Source organism: Zonotrichia leucophrys, chromosome 18, assembly GCF_028769735.1.
Source record: "Zonotrichia leucophrys gambelii isolate GWCS_2022_RI chromosome 18, RI_Zleu_2.0, whole genome shotgun sequence".
In the NCBI taxonomy this organism is placed as follows: domain Eukaryota; kingdom Metazoa; phylum Chordata; class Aves; order Passeriformes; family Passerellidae; genus Zonotrichia; species Zonotrichia leucophrys.
In genome coordinates this window covers 4780774-4801451 of record NC_088187.1, presented here as the reverse complement: position 1 = coordinate 4801451, position 20678 = coordinate 4780774, and the positions used below count along the sequence as shown (strand labels likewise).

At 40.4% G+C, this 20678-nt stretch overlaps 2 protein-coding genes across 2 annotated transcripts in view; one reads left to right on the top strand and one right to left on the bottom strand.

The window, feature by feature from the left end:
* The window catches only part of TBCD (tubulin folding cofactor D), a 119644-nt gene that overhangs the window by 83577 nt on the left and 15389 nt on the right, over nucleotides 1–20678 (bottom strand). Inside the window, exons 9-14 of the mRNA XM_064728162.1 lie at nucleotides 19564–19609; nucleotides 16761–16893; nucleotides 14706–14851; nucleotides 13801–13861; nucleotides 13193–13267; nucleotides 9940–10034 (exon numbers count right to left, since the gene is read on the bottom strand). Of these exons, the coding sequence (XP_064584232.1) occupies nucleotides 9940–10034; nucleotides 13193–13267; nucleotides 13801–13861; nucleotides 14706–14851; nucleotides 16761–16893; nucleotides 19564–19609 (556 nt within the window). The remainder of the gene's footprint in view (nucleotides 1–9939; nucleotides 10035–13192; nucleotides 13268–13800; nucleotides 13862–14705; nucleotides 14852–16760; nucleotides 16894–19563; nucleotides 19610–20678) is intronic.
* Nucleotides 4254–6762, top strand: ZNF750 (zinc finger protein 750). Its single transcript, XM_064728163.1, has 2 exons — nucleotides 4254–5677; nucleotides 6078–6762. Exons 1-2 carry the CDS (start codon nucleotides 4254–4256, stop codon nucleotides 6760–6762), a joined length of 2109 nt encoding a protein of 702 aa, XP_064584233.1.

Sequence of the window (20678 nt, the reverse complement as noted above, 5' to 3'; positions counted from 1 at the left end):
TGAAAAGCTTGTGTAAAAATATTGTGCTCCAGCTTTGATTTATTAATTTTTCCAGCTTCTGGAAATTTAGCAGAAAATCAGATCGTTTTCTATTTTCTAGTCAATTAGAGTGTATTAAGACATTGATTTATTAACTTGGTATGTAGAGAGATTTTTATTTCCTATCCACGCTGCCTAAGCAAGTAATTTAATCTGTGTTTCGGAGCTTCCTCTCACACACAGACACACACACAGAGCAGTTCCCGTGGGTCTGCACCTCACACACACTCACTGCCCTCCCAGCCCACCCCTCTCACCCCTGCTTCCTCCTAATTAACAATCAGTTGTGTTAAAATTTTATCTTTCAGTTTCAAGGACCTGGAAGTTTAGAAGGGAGGGGTGGTTAATCGCTGGAAAAATCTCAGCTAGAATAAAACTCACAAATCTTGTTCTTGCAACACCCTGGGTAGGTGACAATGGCATGTCCTTGGGTTATGCAATAATGCCACATCACAATATTTTAATTATAGCATGTCCTTCAAAATGTTCCACCCCAGTGAGTCCTCCTGGTCAGAGAGATCCACATCACCAGAAGGAGCCTGCAATAATAATGGGGTGGGCATGAGCAGCTGTTACGTACTTTGCTGAAGCAGTGTCCTAAAAAGAAATGTAATTACTGTCCCTGCTTGTAATAAAAGACATTTTGAAATTTCCTCTTTGATCAACTGGGCATCTTAAACAATTTAAACTACTTTAAAACCCTAAAAAAACAACCTGGCCAGATATATATGCACATATCTATGTGTGTGGATGAATCCACATGTGCATATGTGTGTATACACTTATCCCCACGGACATTTTTTGTTTATATATTTACACACAATGTTCGACTACATTCCTGTTTTCTGAACCTGCCAACAGGTTAAAGGCAAGGAGGGAGCAACAAGCTGCCCTTAAAAATAGAAGGAAGGAAACTTGGAGCAGTCAGTCTCAGGCTGGAAAGGGCGACAGGTTCGAAAGCCATGAGGAGGTTACTAGTGCCAAAAACAAACAACTAAGATAACCTCAAGTTTAATCAAGATTATCTGAATAACTTGTTTTCAATAAAAATATAAATAAATAACACTACTGCATTTCAAAACTAGAGAATTATAATAATATAGAACCATCTGCATTTCTACAAGCAGGTCTACAGGAAATAAATTCTCTAAGAAAAAAAAGTTATGTAAAAATTATCCTGCTGGTGAAGATTTTTTCCCTGTTTTTAAAATATATTACAAGTGATGGCATTGAAGTTAAAGGAAATAACAACTACTTATTTTGATATTTTCTTTCCAATACTAAATTCTAAATTTGGCAGCACAAAACATACATTGTACAGCTGTAAGTAACATTATTTATATAGGGACAGTTTTAATTGGTTACACCTATTTTAAACTATTAATGTCCTTTTTGACTGTGTGATCAAATAGTTTTAATGTTTTTTAATGCTAAAATATGTCTCTCTGCCAGACACTCCTGTGAATTAGGGACCAGAGGAAGAATTATCCTACTTGTCTAACTTTAGAAATATTTTATTACTGGCATTTTTAAGCCATGAGAAAAAAAAGGATTAAATAGTAAAAGAGAGAAAGAAAACATTCACCTGGCTGGCCTGACCTAAGTTTAGGAAAGGTAAACACCCTTTAAAATGAGCTGCTCTCTGCACCTCCCAAGTCAGAGCAGCAGGTTCTGGAGCCATCAAAACAAATTAAACAGAAAGAAATAAAAAGCTGTTGGAATGCTCTCCTGCTGTACCCACGGCAGAGGAGCTCCAAGGCTTGAAATTTCTAACATGAAAACTGCAACAACGCATTTTATCTTGTTAAGAAATGATAGTTAATACTCTGTCCAACAGGAATAACTTGAATCAAAGTTAAATACCAAGTACAAAGTCAGAGGGGGGAGGACAGGACACACAGGAATTTTCATTATGAAGCAAAGGAAAGCTGGAAGAACAAGGAAATCTAATTACCATCCCTTTATTATAAATGCTGCACCTGAATGCAGATTCGGACGTTATCATAAATGCTTCACCTCAGAAAGCAATGGAGTTTTGACAACAATATCTTTTTTCAAGAATAATTAGTACAAGCACTTCCAAGAAGATATAAAGAATAACAGGTACAAACTGACTTGACCGAGTCCATTACAAACTTTCCATGCTAGTTACACATCATTAGTTAAAAGTAAGTGCAACAAGCTCACTTAAGACAGAAGAAAGAGCTCAGTTCCCTACCTCAACCTCTCCTCCTGTCTCAGTATTTCATTTACTTATTTTTTAATGTAAAAATATTATTTTTAATATTTCAAAGGATTTCTAGCTAGTGTTATTTAAAATATTTTAAAATACAATATATTATTTTTTTAAATTTATCGGACTACTTTTTCAGCCATACTCCAATGATGAGAATTTAACATGCTAATGCATTTTTCCTTGCTGCACTTACAGTATCAGTATCCAACTCAAACAACCACATTAAAACCTGAAAAACAAAAAAGCTACTTCTCTAGAAAATCCTTTTTCATTAATCTGAAGCACATTTAAACACTTGTTAATTTTAGGAAAAAGCTTGATTACTTTTTTCTACTTGCAGAGCAGCTTTGCATTTTTAAGGGTGCCTTCACAATAACTATTTTAACAAAATTAATACTTCTATAACATCAGAAACAACATTTAATACAATTTGCTAGAATTACTATACCTGATGAGCCAAGCAGCAATTCTGTAGCTTTCCCTTCAGTTTTCATCATGAGTTGCCTGTCATTTTCTGTTAAATAATCCCTGATTTAAGAAATGCAAAACATCTCTACTTGAACTAAAATCTCACATAATTACCAGCAATTCTTTTCATAAACTTAGTATTTTAATACTACTAATTCAAACTTCTATGTAAAAAGCTTTTTTTTAAAAAAAAAATGGAGCTATCTCGTCACTCTTCCAATTAGTATTCCTGTAGTTTCGGGTAACACAATAGATACAGTACGTGGTTTTGCAACAGTCATCATTTTGATAATGATGCTTGTAGTTCATGATGAAATCATCAGTTTTTAGATCTCTGCCATAACACATCCTATAAAATCATGAGAACTTGACTGCGAGAGTTTCTCACGCCTTCAGAATCAGTGAACATAATGGAACAAGCCGGTACAAGCCCTCCCGACTTATCTAGCCAGCGAATCACCGGGCTGGATAAAGTATCCACAACCTTCCTTTTTCCAAAGAAAGGCAGATAGATCCTTCCCCTAGAAATCAATTACTGTCAGACACTTCTCCCCCCCGAGTTAACACACTGGGGTGCCCGTGTTAACCATGTGCAATCTGTGAGCAGCAGGAGGATGGGAGGGGTGTTTGTCAGGCAGAGGATTCCATTAGTCAGACACTGCAGCGCTCATTTCTCTTAATTGAATTAGGAAGAGGAAGAAAATCGGTGTGGTTTTATCCTTCGAGAGATTGGGCACTTTTGAGGCACCCATTGAGACTGGGCTGTTGGGAAACGCCACAGCAGTGAAGAGAGGGGTTGGTCAGTCTCAGAAAGAGCCCAGTCAGCCGCCCAAGAGCGACCCATGCACCCCACCCTTGTGTCACCACAGCAGGAAATTCCCTCCTCGCTCTCCCGGACCGGCCCGACAGGCTCGCCCCACATCCAGCCCCTGCTGGGACCTGCCTCTTCCCATCCCACCCACTCCACTCCTCTCTCAACAGCTCCACCTGGATTTCTACTTTCATCTTCTCAATGAATGTTCCTCCAGCTTTCAAAGAGAACTCTCCCGAGCCGCAGCACAGGCAGGTGACAAGTGCTGCTGCTGGAAATGAGGCCACTTGTGTGACTGTGTTTGGGTGTGGGAGGATGCCAAAGGTCAATGCCCATCCAAATCCAGCCTGACATCCAGCTTTTTTATTGTTTTAAAAAACTCAAATAACACAACATATGCAGTATGAGGGGGAATGCTCTTAAGACAAGGCACTACATTGTGTTTAGTTCCAACGTGCCACTAAAGCTCATTTTAAACTTTGTGTTTCAGTTCCTGCACTACCAGTGGTGAAAGCCTTGTTTTCCGGCGCCCTCTTCCCTGAGACACCACAGGAGCTGGCTGCTTCTCCTCACCTGGGAAGAAGGATTCTAGAAACCTGAAAAACCGGAAACATCACGAGGCTACAACCGAGGGAAGCCAACCACAAGAAAGTTTTTATAAAGAACCATTACATTTAATTGTTTAAAGCAGAAAAAAGAATGAGTCTCCTCAAAGAACGTAAACCCAAGAAGCCTCATTACATCCCAAGACCACCGGGAAAGCCATTCAAGTACAAGTGCTTCCAGTGCCCCTTCACTTGCAATGAGAAATCCCATCTCTTTAACCACATGAAGTATGGCCTCTGCAAGAACTCCATCACTTTGGTGTCAGAGCAGGATCGTGTCATCAAGTGTCCAAAGGGCAGCTCCCTGGAGCCCAAACAGATCAACCAGCTGGAATCTACTGTCAAACCAACTTCTTCTAAATCTGTCACAAACGGACTGTCAAGCCTCGATTCAAAGCCTCAATATCCTTTTACAAAAGAAGACGCCAAGGAAAACGTTGAATTACAAAACCAAGCAACAAATGCTGCAATTCAAGGACAGAAACCTGCGATTCCGAAGGAATTAAGCCCTGGCAGCTCTGCAGCAGAAGGTGCCATCAGCGTGCAGCCCCTGATGGAGGGCATGGTCAGGCCCTCAGCCTTTGTTCCCGTTGGAGAACACCGAGACAGCAAGGGCCCAGAAATCACTGAGGCATCTGAAATCCTCTCCCTCTCTAACAAAAGTTCTCCTTTTCACACCAAGTCTGCGTTTCATGCACCAGCTCACCCGTGGAAGGCAGGTTCTTTCCTCCCAGAATTTCCACATAAAGTTGCTCCCACGAAAGGCTTTGGTTCCATTTCACCTTACATGCAACCAATGATTCCTGAGTACTCACCCCATTTCTACGAGCACCGGCTTGCTATCTACACACCTTACCTGCTCCCAGGTAGCTCAGAGTGTGAAAGCTCTGCTCTCTCTGTCTATGGAACACAAGATCAAAGACATTTTCTTCCCCACCCTGGGCCACTTCCAAAACCCCTAAATCCATCAGCATATGAACACTATCGATTGTTCCAACAGTACCACTCCACTCCACCAATACCATATGGATTTTGTAGGCCAACAGATCCTCCATTTTACAGATTTTCACACGTAGCTGGTATTAACAGGGATCAAAACTCTCATCTGATGGAAGAAACCACCTTGCTGTACCCAGCCTCCTTAAGCCCTTCCCAACAATACCCTCTAAGCTCACATAAAAAACAAGCAGATTATGAAAAGGAAATGACATTATTGCATGCCAAAGGTAACGCTAAGGATGACCAAAATGAAAGAGAGAATGCCAAAATGAGCCCTCTTGCAGGAAGTGCAGCAACAGGCTCCCCTGGCAGACCCAGCCCCACCAACTTCACCCAGACAAGCCACACGTGTGAGGGTTTGTTTGACCTCTCCAACAAGTCATCATCCACATCCCTGGGCAAGTATGACCAATCAGAAGAAAACTTCACAGCCTTCAGACCTGTGAGAAAAAGCACGGACCAAGCACCTTCCCTTCAAGGAGTGCAGGCACAGCAGGACAGAGGGGATTCACCTAACAGGTAAAATAACACTTTGCAAATCCTTGTCAGGTTTACACAAAGACAGATGGGCACATTTCATGCAATGCCTGTTTATATTTAGATTTACAGCAGTGAGTTAATCTGTTCTGTACTAACTGTGCAAAGCACACAGGTGCTACAGTGAGCAGACTGTTCATTCTCCTTAAATGTACCACCAATTTCCACTGTGTTTTTGTACTTCCAATGTACTTGAGTACTTCAGAGAATTATTTCCACTACAATGATGGTGAAAGGGATTTGGGGATTTAAAGGAGAAACAACAGAATTGTTGGATTTCTAGCCTAGAAGTGTATATTTTTTCCTCTTCCTGCCCACTTCCTCAGCCCCAGTTTAAAAGAGCAATTGATGGTGAACTCTCTTTTCTCCTTGTTTCTTCCAGCATCAATGTCACTGATGAAGACTCACACACACAGACCGATGGCCAGAACAACGCGGGCTCCCTGTCCAACACGGAGGAAGACACAGGGATAGGTCCCCTCAATCTTTCAAAAAAGCCTGACACGAGCACAGGACCTACTCATGAGCACATGTACAAAACCCCATCCAAAACTGACAGGCAGAGCTTCCTGGAAATGCAGGACATGCCCCTGAACCTCTCAGTGAAGGACTCCTGTAACACATCCAGCCTGAAAACATCCTTCCACAGCCCATCCCACGACAACACCGCCGCTCCCAACGCCGACAAGGAGAGCTCCGGAGCGGAGCCCTGCGTCCCCAAGCCCCCCAGCAGCGGTGCCTGTGACAAACCCTCGGCAGCCCAGCGTGGTGAGGCTGCAGACTTGGGGCTCATGGAGAGCTGTGATGAGCAGAAGCAGACAGCAGCCGTGGCCCTGTGCCAGCTGGCTGCCTACAGCCCCGGCGCCGCGCGGCTGGACGGCGACGGGCACGGCGCGCCCGCAGAGCCCGCGGCCGATGCTCAGGATGCTCAGTGCAACCCAAAGGGGAAAGGACAAAAAAGGACAAACCAAAAAGAGTCCACAAAATCCCAGCAAGGTGCTAAGAGGGTCAGGCCCAATGACTGCAGCAGAGTCTTCACTTTAAGGAAGAGAACAAGAGTGTCCTAATTCTCCTCCTTCCAGTGAGGTTCTGGTTACCAGCATCATCGTGAAATTTTTACAAACCCTCATTCCTTGGGCTTGGCCCATGACAAGATACATTCAATCTCTCCAGTGTAAATAATGTTCATAATTTTATATTAATATTTTTAAGTAATTGAACTTTGCCTTGTACAAGCTCAGGTTTTGATGAGTGAATTTTTGCATTCGTTACTAAAGCCAAAGTAAATTAGATGAATCTTCAAGGGGTTTTTGCAATTGTATGATGTAAAATAACTTTTACAACTTCTTTTCTTAAAAGACATTTAAGCTCTAGAAACAATATTGCTCAATAACATACTGTCATAGTCTTTTTCCAACCTTAACTTCATCTAGTAGGGGAGGTTTTGGGTCTTTTTTTTTTCCTTTGAAAACCTTTTTATGTCACTGTGCAGTAGTTTAAACAAGCTTAAGATTAAAACTGGCTTTTAGAATATACTGTAAAAACTGCTCTGTGTATGGATGCACTTTGCCATTCTGCCCTAAGAGAGAACAACAGCCCAAATTTAGTTACTCAGAGGCAGAGGCCACTTGAAATAAACTGCCCCAAACCCTGTGTAAGCAACCTCTTCTCACACTGAGACCAAGATGCAAATCAAACCAAAGAAAGCCTGCACAGGTTTAATAACTGCAGTTTATGTACAACCTTAAGTAAATGGCTATGAAAACAACACTGAAAATATGAAGAACTAAGCAATCCAGGTGCCTGCTTGGCTGAGGTTAGACAGACACTGGGCAGCCTTCAAACTCCAGGCCTAAAATGTTATTTATATAATTTATTTCATCTGAGGCAAACTCTCCTGGTGAAGGTCTTGTTTCAGTGCATGTGTTATCACTCACTATCAGTTTCTGTGTCCTTCTACATACAGCCATAAAACTATTTCCTACTTCTATATCTGTGTATATAAACTGGCAATTTTTCAAATAAATCTTGTGATCTGTACTTACAATATATGGAAAGTCATTAATGAACACAAATACATTTACTACACTGTCTGTACTGAAAAACAGCTAGCAAGAAGTTGCTAGTTAAATTTTCAATTGGCAAGCAGAATTTTGGGATCAAATCAATTCCAAACAAAAGAAGCTTTCTTCAGTGACGGAAACTCACTATGCAGGTTAATTCATCCATACTTTTAATTCCAAATAATGAAGCTCAGAATTCCCTCTGCCTTAAAGCTGCTGTCCAGCTTGTCCAAACTGCTGCAAAAGTTCAACTAAAATAAGGCTGTGTAAATTTGCAGAGTGTAAGGAGAACAAACCCAGAACAAGCATTATTCCCATAAAACCACAAGTACACATTTCTCACTGATCATTACTCAGGTTGGAGGCATCCTCACCTGCCTGAACATCACTAATAGGTGTAAACCTACTCAAGGAAGTGGAGTTGCATTGAACATAATGCAGAATTCCCAGAATTTTTTTAATTCATGTTTTATGCTGTGCTGCTTTGAGCCAACAACTCAGACAGAGCATTGTAACAAGTTTAGTAATTAAATAGTAAATGACAGAACTTCAGTTTCTGAGGTAAGGAACAAAAAGAGATACACTGATCTTTAATTTAATCCTTCATAGAGAAAAGCTTATCTCACATTATCAAAAGGCAAAAATATCAATGAGAGTTTGAAAAAAGGCAATGCAGTAAAAGAAGAAGCCAAATCAACTGAAATGCCAACAGCAGGGCGTAAGTCAGTGTGAGGTACTGAGCTGTACATCAGCATGTGCTTTCCAGTCCAAGATTAAAGCTTCAACCTTAGGGTCAGATGCTGCTAAATCCCTAATTTCCAAACATGAAATTACAGAGTCATGTGTCACCACTGCCACCCTTCACACCACTTTAAGCTATGTGCCTCACTCATCTCTGAGAGCAGAAAGCTTCAGATACTATTATCCACAATTTGAAAAAAATATCTCATGTATCTCTTTACTTGGTAATTTGAATTTCTTTAAAGTGAATGGAAAAAAACTTTTTGGTGTTTCTTCCATAGAATTCAAGGATTTATTCTTCCCCATTTCCATACAAATATTATTTATAAAAGCCAGCTCCAGTGCTGATCTGATCTGTCTTCTTCAAATTAAATAAAAATCTGTCATGAGGTTATACAGATTCCCTGACAGAGGTGGACAGTTCTGGTTTTGTCAGAACTGAAGTACAGATTTACCTTTGGAGAATTTCCCTTTCATGATTCCTCAGCTAGAAGGTTTTTAACTGTTTCATCTTCATCATGGAAGGGCAAAAGTAATGAAAAAAGGGAAACCAACTGAAGGCTCACTGCACACACTTTCTCACATGCACCACATGCTAGAATGGACATGAACTCCTTCCAGGAAGACAGAGTAATAAACTGTATTAAATGTCACATTTTACAGCACATCTTCAAACTAGAAAAGATTTAGCACCCTGACTTACTTTGAAATATTTTTTAAATTTAGTGTTCAATTCTCTGTTCAACACAGAAGCACCAGATGGAACCCAAAGAACCATCTAGAGCAAGCCACTGCTGTAAAAGCACCCAAGGGTGGATGTCAGCTGCTACACTGTGCTTCTGTCATTCCCACTGTGTATGGCATTGACCAAAATTACATTAATATCTCTGTTATTCAATGTACGTTGATAACTACAGAACACACAAAGAAACAATTCCTCTGCCCTTTTTCTTTCCATCCTGCTGTTTCAAAAACCCATTTAAAACATAAACAGTTCATGTATAAATTACATGAAACTGGCCTTTGAAATTTAACCATAAACAAACTGCAGAAGCTACTGGCTTTAAAGTGCAAGTTAGTCATCAATTATTTAATATATTCTGCTTAAATAATGACACTGACACAATATGGAGACATGCAGAATTGTTTTATACAAGTGTACAAAGAAACATGGGAGGGAAGAAGAAAGAAGAAAACCCCAAGAAATTAATTCCATTTTGGAAAGAAATATTTATTAAGTATAAAAAAAAGGCACACCCAAGCCAATGCTTTAGACAGAAGTACTTAAATATCCCCATGGGCAAATGTTTTACTGTAGAACTCAGTGGTTCAGTCATCACCCAGCACTCACACATCAGCAAATCCCAGCCTATTGCCACACATTTGGTGCTTAATAATATAAATTATTCCATGCACTTACAGTCAGCAGGCCCAACTCACCATCAGGGATTCGGGAAGGGAGCAGCAATCCTCTCCTGCCCAGCTCAGCCAGGGCCAGGCACCCCCCGTGCCACGCGTTGTCTGTTTCCTGGAAACTAAAATCAGAACAAGTTTTGTTAAAACTGACCCTCCCTCTCAGGATTTCATTTATTATAGTGAATTCCTAACATTTTAAAAGATCCCTAGTCCAAACCAGCATGTTCTTGTTGTGTTATTGATGCCACTGGACTTGTAAAATAGAAGTTGAACATGTTTTCCTTCCCGTTTATGCAACATAAACAGTGCTATAAATATGATTAAATAAGCAAAAAACTCATTTATGACTATAAATGTAACTCAGTACAGAAGATTCAATACCTGGAACTCATAGAAAAAAGGAAAGCAACTTCCCAGTAATGGGTAAAAGATGTACAGAACATACCCAAAATAACTAATGAGTTTAGTGCCAAATGCAGCCCTTAACTTGCAAAAGAGGTTCAAATGGCAACTCCCAGCAAACCCATTACAAGAGTTTATGAAGTAAGCAAATAGTGGTTTTTATCCACCTTTAGAAAACATAAACCAGAGAAACTTGCAGTGAACACAGCAAAAAACCCCAAATGGTAAATAATTTTTAGTGGGCTGCACTGTTAATGGAGATTATTAATTATCTCGAGATTATGGAGTGAAAAGAGGAAAGGTGGCATGCTGCAGGATTAAATCTGAACAGAGTTCATTCAGTATCACACTAGGAATAGCAATCTGAGAAGAAAACCCCAAATGGTAAATAATTTTTAGTGGGCTGGCAGATAATGGAGTGAAAAGAGGAAAGGATTAAATCAGAATTCATTCTGTATTACACTAGGAGTAGGAATCTGAGAAGAAAACACTGGACAGCCAGGCTAGGTCATATCCAAGCTTCATTTCTCCCAACACCATCTCTGAATTGCAGCTCTGAGAGCAGGTGCACAGCAAAGAAAAGCAGGACCCCCATCCCCTTCTTGCCCCCCTGGCTTTGGCAATCAGCAGCACAGAGACAGCTCAACCAGAGGCTGGAGCCAGATTCATTATTTAATAACCTCTGAAGGGACTCTCTTCCATTAATTTGGATAATCCCTTTTTGAACTCCCTTTACACTTTTGGCTCCCATAACATCCCGTGGCAATGACTTCCACTGGTTAATTACAATTGTGTGGAAATGCACTTCCTGCTGCTTCCCTGCTCTGGCACCAGGGAGAGTGAATGGTAAACAGCCTCTCCTCTCCCTCCTTCTGGCCCATTTACAGTGGAGATCAGCAAATCCCACCCCTCCACTTCTCCTTCCCACCTCTAAAAAACCCCATCAGTTAAAGCACTTCTCAGTGATTTAGTTTGATCTCTTCCTTTCCTCATCATTTCCAACATTTCTCTTGTTTTCCCTGCCAGCTGCTGAGTGCTCCCCTGACACTCTGACACATCAGTGGCTTCCAGGGCTTTGACACTGAGCAGCATTTTGCCCCAAGTACATCAGTTTGCATGCATTAGACATTATATTTTACATGACATTTACTGTCCTAGTGCTTCACCTGGGCTTCTGTAACACTCTCCTTCCTGCCACTTTAAACTCTCACTATATTAAATCAACTTGAAGTATCAGCTGGTTTCCTCAGCCCCTCATTCCCCTTTTTTCCAGGATTCTTTATGTGTATGCTGAACAACACAAGGCTCATACCTCAGTGGAACTGTGCTGACAATCTCATTACACTGTGAAAAATCACTCATTTCTTCCCTGACTCTTGTCTTTTGATATGTCTACATAGAACAAATCCTTTCTTCTCATCCCAAGAGGTACCACAGAGTGCCTCTGATGAGCAGCTGCTTTATTCCTGTTTTGGTCACTCAATATTTAGTGCAGAGACTCCAACAGAGGCTCTCTCTGTCCTTGCCTACGTTTGTTCCCAGGTGTTTCTGAAGAAAGCAGGTCACTCAATTACTAGTTGAATTACTCATCCCTATGACTTGAAAAACAAGGAAAGAAAACACAGCGAGCACAGGTCTTTGAAGCTCCAGGGATAATTGAGATCAGCAGCACCTCTTAAATTAATCACAGTAACACAGTGAGGGATCATCTCAGTGGATACTTTCCTTGCAAGTCTTTCAGACTTTATACCTTCTTTTTTTTCTATGTTATCCTTTGAGCTGGCATCCTTTATTTGTACTCACAACCAGTGTGAAAATACTTTTTAAAACTAGGGACATGTGAGTGACAAACTGCTCATGACCAGCATTTCTTGCCAATAAAGAAACTCTTTTTGTTATTTTTGGATTTTTTATGGTTTGCCCTAAACCACTCATTTAGATTTCAGGTACTCAATGCAGCTGTGATGAGCAATTTGGTATTAAACAAAAGCCCATGACACTTGTTGAATTTTTTGTTTAATGACTTTACATCTACAGGAATGTAAAGCCATGACATCCAACACTAAAGTGCACCAAAAGAGCATCCCACAGCTCTGGGTGCCCCAACCAGAGTTTCCACTGGCCCCAAATCCTCCCTGACACAGCCAAGAGCAGATCCCTTAGCCAGAGTCTAAAACCAGCACATTCACTCTGCAAACCCTTCCAAACTCTGGCAGATCATGGAGAAGCTTGCAGACAAGCAGCACATTTTTTGTTCAGGTACATATTCTCAGTATCCACAAGGTCCTATGGCAAGAAGTTCTTACAGTTTAACTGTAAAAACTGAATAACACCACTCTGTCTTTATTCCAAACCTGCCACCTGATGCTTGAGTTTGCTTGCAGTAACACAAATCCTAGAGGGCAACCACATCCACACCACTGCCAAGTGCATAATCTCTATTTATACCCTATTTATTCCTCTCACTACATGTTTCAGCCTTCCCTCACACAGAGATTGTTTCTCACCTCTGGTGAACCTGAGAACATCATTTCCAGTTCTACTGAGTTTCTGAGGATGGACACTAAACTCAAGCCATGAGCATGAGCACACCAGGAATCTCTAAAGTAGCAAGTTCATGAGCCTTTTTTAAATTTTTCCTAAGATTAACTTCATTCCCTGCACATTACCTTAGTATGGGGTCATGAGGATGGATCAGAAATAATTTCTTTATTGAATACCCTTAGCCCATCTGTGCCTTCAAAGATTTTGAAATCTAAGAGAAGGACAGCAAGAAAATTCACAGATTTTTAAACCTTTCTTCCTAACTGTTGTCTCCTTGTTCCACAAGCAGACATGTTTCAGATGTGTGTAAAGTGTGAAATAAGATTTTTACCTAAAACAGTCCAACAGAGACCCAATCACATCATCTGCTAATTCTTTTGGAAGTCTTCCAGTTATTCTACCAATTCTACAGAAGGAAAAAAAAAAGAAAGAAACATACAATGGATCATTACTACTATAGTTGATTGGTAAATTATAGGAAAAAAATTAGTTACTGGAATCTTCCTGACTTCAGGATGCCACCCCACTGCCCTAAGACTGATACCCTTAAACAACAATCTCAAACTTTAAAAAAATCTACACAGTAGTGGATCTCCCACAGAAATGCATTTTAAAAGAGAAAGAGAAAAAAAGCATTTTGAAGAAATGTTTCTTTGCACCCTTCAAATCTTGTCTTAGCCAGAACATCAATTTCCAAACCCACCTGAAATTCCCTAAAAACTGACCTGAGTTTTCATCAGCAATAGAGACAGAAGTGTCTGTGCACCCACCCACCACAGGCTGTGCTAAAGCCATTTCCAGTAACAGCAAACATTGGCAATACACCCAAATTATCAGTCATGGATTACACTACATTTCTATATAACAAGACAGAAATATATTCTTTACATGTTATAAATTGTTTATATGCATTGTTTACAATCACCATAACAAACTCACCCTTTGGCTGCAGACCACCTGACAATGGTGTCTTTGTCTTTCAGGCCAACCAATAATTGTTCTGCAAATAATTTTATTTAAAAAAAAACCAGATTATTCTTATTTAACAACAGAAAAATTCCTAAGATGTTCAAATTTCATTTGCCTCATTGTATAAAAATCTTTGTATTGTATCTAGATTTATTCTATTTTCACATAAGTATGACTTGAAATTCAAAGCCAAGAAATATGTCAAAATGGTTTATGGAAAAAGATTGAAATTTTAAGGGCTGTAAAAGATTCAAAATGAAGGCCATGGTGCTTTTTGCAGAGGTTAATTAGATTATTCAGTTATAAAAGTCTTCTGATGCCATTTTTGCCTATTTATTTACAGAATATCCACCAGCCAGATTGCAGAGGACATGCAGTACAACTGCATATTAACAAACAAATGCTGTTCCTTTGATACTGCTACAGTCTAAAAATTAAACCATAATTCTTCAGCTTTCATGTGACACACTTTGTTGTGTATTTCATTATAAATTTTAATTCATTCATAAAAGGCTCAGGGCATCTCTTTTATAGAACTGGATAAAATTGGTTAAATATATTTCAGTGTGTTTATACCTCAATGGCCAACTACACAACAAATACTCCAGTACTGAGTTTCTGATTGAGATGCTGAAATCCAACCCATTTGACAAAATATCACCTATTTTAATCAGCTGCACAGGCTGAAGTTTTAGAGTCTTTCCAGCTGTTCACACCAGCACAAATACCCACATCACTTTTTTAGGCCCAAGCAGATCGTTTTCCAAAGTGTTTAATTTGCAGCATGTGAGAAATGGATTTGTAGAGAATTTTTAAAGTTCAATAGAAGGTTTATACTGCAGCATTGTAACAACTTCTCTCCAGCTTTAACACACCTACAACATTTTCAATCTCTGCTGGAATGTCATATTCCTCATCATCATCATCAGCTTCAGCAGGAGAAACTTCTCTTTTCTGGTTCTGCACAGCAGCACCCTGAGCCTGCAGGTTGGCAGCCAGGGAGCGACAGCCACGCTGGTACCTGCAGAGCAAACACAGCTCCAGTGATTCCTGATTTAATACCCACACTGCCACAAAGTCTGTCTGCCACCTTCCTACACCTCCCAGGGTAGCAAACACAGCTCCAGTGATTCCTGATTTAACACCCAGCTGCAGCAGGGACACACTGCACAAAGTCTGTCTGCCATCTCCTACACATCACAGGGTGAGCAAACACAGCTCCAGTGATTTCTGATTTAACATCCAGCTGCAGCAGGGACACACTGCCACAGTCTGTCTGCCACCTTCTACACCTCCCAGTATAAGCACACACAGCTTCAGTTATTCCTGATTTAATACTCAGCTGCAGCAGGGACACACTGCCACAAAGTCTGTCTGCCACCTCCTACAGCCCCCAGGGTAGCAAACACAGCTCCAGTGATTTCTGATTTAACATCCAGCTGCAGCAGGGACACACTGCACAGTCTGTCTGCACCTTCCTGCATCTCCAGGGTAGCAAACACAGCTCCAGTGATTCCTGATTAATACCACACTGCCACAGTCTGTCTGCCATCTCCCACACATCACAGGGTAGCAAACACAGCTCCAGTGATTCCTGATTTAATACCCACACTGCCAAAGTCTGTCTGCCACCTTCTACACATCCCAGGGTAGCAAACACAGCTCCAGTGATTCCTGATTTAATACCCACACTGCCACAAAGTCTGTCTGCCACCTCCTACACATCACAGGGTGAGAAAACACAGCTCCAGTGATTTCTGATTTAATACCCACACTGCCACAAAGTCTGTCTGCCACCTTCTACACCTCCCAGTGTGAGCAAACACAGCTCCAGTGATTTCTGATTTAACATCCAGCTGCAGCAGGGACACTGCACAAAGTCTGTCTGCCACCTCCTACACCCTCCCAAGTGCCAGCTCTCCAGTGCTGCTTTAAAGGAAAGGGAGAAATATCCCATTCTCCTTGCTCCTGACCCACTTGTCTGTTTTCCAAGGTGAGAAGAGCCAGACTATTCAAATAGGTCCTTTTCATTATCCCTCCCTTTCCTGTTTCACTATAACCTATTTTCCACTGCTAACAACAAAGAGAGACAAAATTCCCAGGCCCCAAAAGTCTCTCCAAAAATGAAAAAAAATATTAAAAAATTAATAAAATCATCTTATTAACAATTGCTTTTTAAATCTCAAAGCCAGCTTAGTACTTTCTGACCAAGCTGTACTCGAATATTTAGCCCGTGGTGTAGATGCATTCTTACAAAAGATAGACTTTACATGCTAAACTGACTTTTGCCATGGGGCAAGGTACATTCTCCACCTAAAAAGAATTTTCTATGCCTAAGGATGTTCTCAAAAGCCAGTAAAATAAATACAATAAAAATAGTCACCAAGGGAGCCTGCAATTTTAAAATATCAGTGCGAGAAATCTAAAAAAGAGTTTGCCCTCTGGCACTAGGTAAAACCAGACACCAAAACCTGACTAATATGCAAAACCAGAGCAGGATTGCAAACCACTTTTCCCCTGTGAACTTTCTATCAAATCAGGGTAGGACCAGGTAATGGAAAAAGTTATGTTCACTCTTACAAAATTGTACTAAATCAGCTTCAGGAACAAAGGTCTTCCCATATTTAGTGAGTTATGCATTATATAGGAACAGGCTTCTGCTTGTGCAATGTGTAAAGTCAGATCTGGCCTGTCCCAGCACTCACTTATGTACCAAAATTGTAAAAAAATACAGGAAACTAAATGCAGTGAAAGAATTCTCCTTTTTCCAAATAATGCAAATGAAGAATAATGTTCATTCCCACAGGGATTTCTTTTTCTTTAAGGTAAGTTTAAGAGGGGCAAATGTATGGATTTATGTATTTGTAGTGGGTTTTATTTAAGGATTTTCTTCTTTTTTTTTTTTTTTAACTTTTCAGCTTTAAACTGACCTCCACTTTGCTACCTTTGGTTTGACAAATGTCAGCCCAAGCCTCTGGACCAGTTTCATGCCCAGCTTGCGCAGAACCATCTGATTGCTTTCTGACAGCTTGCAGCTATCCAGGCACTCCAGAACAGTAGCAGCTGTAAAAGAAAACAAACACACCAGAAAAACAGCTTTTAAAAACACATTGGTATGAACATCTGAAAGCTTTGAATGTTTTTTTAGGAGATTTATATTTTTAAAGGCACTACTGAAATACAAATGCCCCGTTAGTACTTTGTGGGAGATGACATTGGTCAAACAGCTGCAAAATCCTTCACTGCCCAAACAGGGAGATGGCTTTAAGGATTAGTTTTGATTATGAAAATTATAATCTGCATTCTCTGAGTGTTTATGTCTCTGTTTCTTGGAAACACCAAACCAAGTGTCTTTCAGGGTCTAAGAATTTTCAGTGATCTAACAGAACCAAAAGCTAGAAAATGTAATTCTTTTATTCAGAAAATCTCCTGCACACTGAAGAAGCTTTCCCTTTCCTCATTTAGTATTTTCAGGCAGCACCGAATCCTGACACTGAAATTTTTATGATGATGGATGTCCAGAAACATTTACACATGAGAAACACTGTGGATGTGTAAACATTCAGCCACAAAACCTCTCATTTGGGCACATCAAAGGTAACAAAGTTATTTGTCCAGCAAGTAAAAAAAAACACAGAGAAAGGAGAATCTTGGGTTAATGAGGATAAAGTTCCAGGATTCAAAATTTTCACAAGGAAGCTATGGCTGTTACAAATAAAAAAGCCCTTTTGCAGTTTCATTAGGGTGAAAAGAATTCTTCAGAAGCTGACCATTAGCTAATAGAGACTAATGACTCAGGCTCTGAAAGAGCCATGGGCTTCCAACCCCTGCTCAGATGGAACCACAGCAGCCAAATCCTCTGCAACCTCCTTCCCCAGCCTCCTATCAGGGCTTCCAAAACACAAAGACATCAAAGAAAATGCAATTATTTCAAAGTCTGAGACACTGTCAGACATGACTTACAAATGTGCTCAAGTCTTAAAAAAGAGTGGTGATGCATCTTGATGTACTGAAATTACAAATGAAACAATCCATGCAGACAACAAGCCAGTGATGATTATTAGTACTTCAATACCTTCCAGCAACCTGGATTTTTTGCAGTTATAAAAGCCCAACTGACTGATAGTTTAGGAGGAAGAGGCTGCAGAAACATCATCATTCACAGACAGAAAATAAATAAGGAATATATAAATAAAGGCCTCTTCCAAGTCCTGCCAGCTCTTGAATCACTAAAATATCTACAGACCCATGTAAATTACTGCAGAGCTAGTGTTTGTTTTTAATTCAACTTCTTTGTCACAAGTGACTTCAAACAGGATCTTGCTTTAACATTTGCCTATTTTTTTTTCTATTTCATCCTCAGATCTGTTATAATTAAAAATATTAGATATTTTTTTGTCTCTCACATTTTCTTATCCTGAACAGTTCCCATCTAAATATCTGCTTCTCAGCTGTGACCATTCTAGATTTTCTAGGGTAAATTCACTCATTGATATGCCCCTGATTTTCCTCTAATTACCAGACTCATAACTCACTCTTCTTTCTATGCCATGAGCCAAAGTTTCTGATTTTACCAGCAGGGCTAATGCTGTGAGCTCAATATGCTCCTTCCATACTGTGTTGTATGTGTGGTATAGAAAATACTGTGGTATTTTCTAAATTCTGTCATTTTCTGTTGCACTGTAATTTTCCCAGCCTGTTTATTTTTCTGCTTCTCTGGCATCCTTCCCCAGTGGATTCTGCTGTTCCTGTGCAATGGCATTCCCAGGATTTGCACCTGTGTCATTCCATGCTGTTTGGCTTCACTATCTTATCTCCATCATTACCCATCTCTCAGGCATTTTCTAAGGAAGTGTCTGCATCTCAGCCTTAGGAACTGGGAGAATGACACTTTCCAGCACCAGAACTAAAAAGCTTCATCTCTGGGCCAAAATAATTTCAGGAGTGAAATCACAAACACTCTAAAGTGAGTTTATAGCCCTGCTTGGTTCCTGTGAATGGCACAAACCCCACTTCTGGTACTTGGATAAGCTGCACAAAAAGGACCAGGCCTTTTGCAGCATTTTGGAACTAGCCACCACCTTTCCCTGCCTCCTCTTATTGCTATCAATAAGGCCCAAGATCACACTGCAGTCACTTCTGATCATATTTCAACATTCACCCCAAGACAAACATAATTCCAAAATGCAGCTACACTGTTCAGAAACTTCCATACTCTCTTTTTCTCTTCCTTTCTATCCCTAATTGCACCCAATATAATATCTTTTTACTAAAAAACTTCTCTTATTCCAAAATTATCCCAACATGACTCCAGCTGTGTCCTGTACACAGCTAGTTCTTAAAACTTGGGTTTTCTGAAATCCTGTGTTTGCATTAAACCTTGAAGAGTCTCTGCAAAACTTCCAGCAGTAATATGTACAAAACCAGTCTATGCTCAACTGAATTTCAAACAAATATTTTCCACATCTAACAGTTTCTGTGTTTAGCTCCTGCATTACAGCAATGGCCAGTGTGATCACCTGCCAAAGCCTCTGATGTGCTGCCCCAACACAACATTCCCTGGTGGCATCTGCTCCTCCCTCACTGGCATTTCTGCTTTTGCTGCCCTCATTTTCCCTGCTTTATCCCTGTGGATTTTACTCATTACAGAACCACTTGTCACCAGGTTAATCTTCCTTTCCCTTTTCTACTGCAGTGCCTTGAAAAACTGAACCCAGGCTATTACAAACTTACCATATGGTAAACAGTCTTCTCTCTTGCCATGTTTAAACAGCTGTGCCTACAATTAAAATAGGGAACACAGACATGAGAATACAGAAGTTCTGTAACACAATATATCAAGCATTTAGCTGTAAAATATTTTTAATGTTCTCACAATAATCTGTAGTGTTTGCTGATTTAAACAGCGTAAAAGGAGGAGTCTCAGGGTGCAGCTCTTGGTAACTGCTCAGGGGACTGAGGTGGCCAAAAAACACTCAAGAGGGGAAAAAAAAACCCTAAAAAATATTAAAAAAATATATTAAAAAAATACCAACCAGAATAAAAAATGAGGAAAGAAAAAGGCCACCAGTTTTGGGCTAGCTCAGGTCCCTGACCCATCAGGCTCAGTGCTGGGTCACAGGAGCTCAGTGTGGTGCAAGCACTGCTTGTGAGAGACTAAACCACCTACAGACACCTGCAAATACACCTCCAGCAGGCCAAGTGCAATTCCTGTGCCCAGGGAATTTAATCTGCAGCTCAATATCCCAGTGAGATTAAACCCCAGCGCTGCAGCCAGACAAGGGACCATTAACACCTGACAGAACACGTTACACATTAAAAGCTTCCTCAGCACCCCATGCAGCAAAAACCTGGCCAGGCACTTGTTTGTCCTTCACCAGAAGCAAAATCTTCCTCAATAAATATGCCTGGGAGTTAAACAAGAACAGACTTCCCCTGAAAAGAGGCACTTTCTCACACATACCAAACACACACACACGCCTCCCGCGCTGCAGGCGTGGCTGCCAGCAACACAGGCAAGAAAAACACCCTGGGGCTGTGTACCCAGCCCCTTGTGCTTTGTTACTAAATTGCATTTCAGGATCACAAATCAGCCCTACTACCAGCTATATATGGGAATTTCATATTACACATCAAAGTATTTGAGATGTTAATGCAGGCAAGTGTGAGGGCTCCCTTAAAAATGACAAAGAAGCAATGCAATAAAATTACTTCAGGCCTAGGCAACAGAAATAAATATCACTTTAAATGTATAAATTGGCACAGCTTTTAGCAATATATGAAGTCAGTGTTAAAAAAAATACAAAAATTTCCCACTGACATACAACAAAACTCTGCTTGTATTAAAA

What these genes read in the sequence shown, in the direction of transcription:
- ZNF750 (XM_064728163.1), top strand. Translation starts at nt 4,254, where the DNA reads ATGAGTCTCCTCAAAGAACGTAAACCCAAGAAGCCTCATTACATCCCA. An exon ending in AGAGGGGATTCACCTAACAG is followed by an intron (nt 5,678 to 6,077) that starts GTAAAATAACAC and finishes TGTTTCTTCCAG; the next exon opens with CATCAATGTCACTGATGAAG.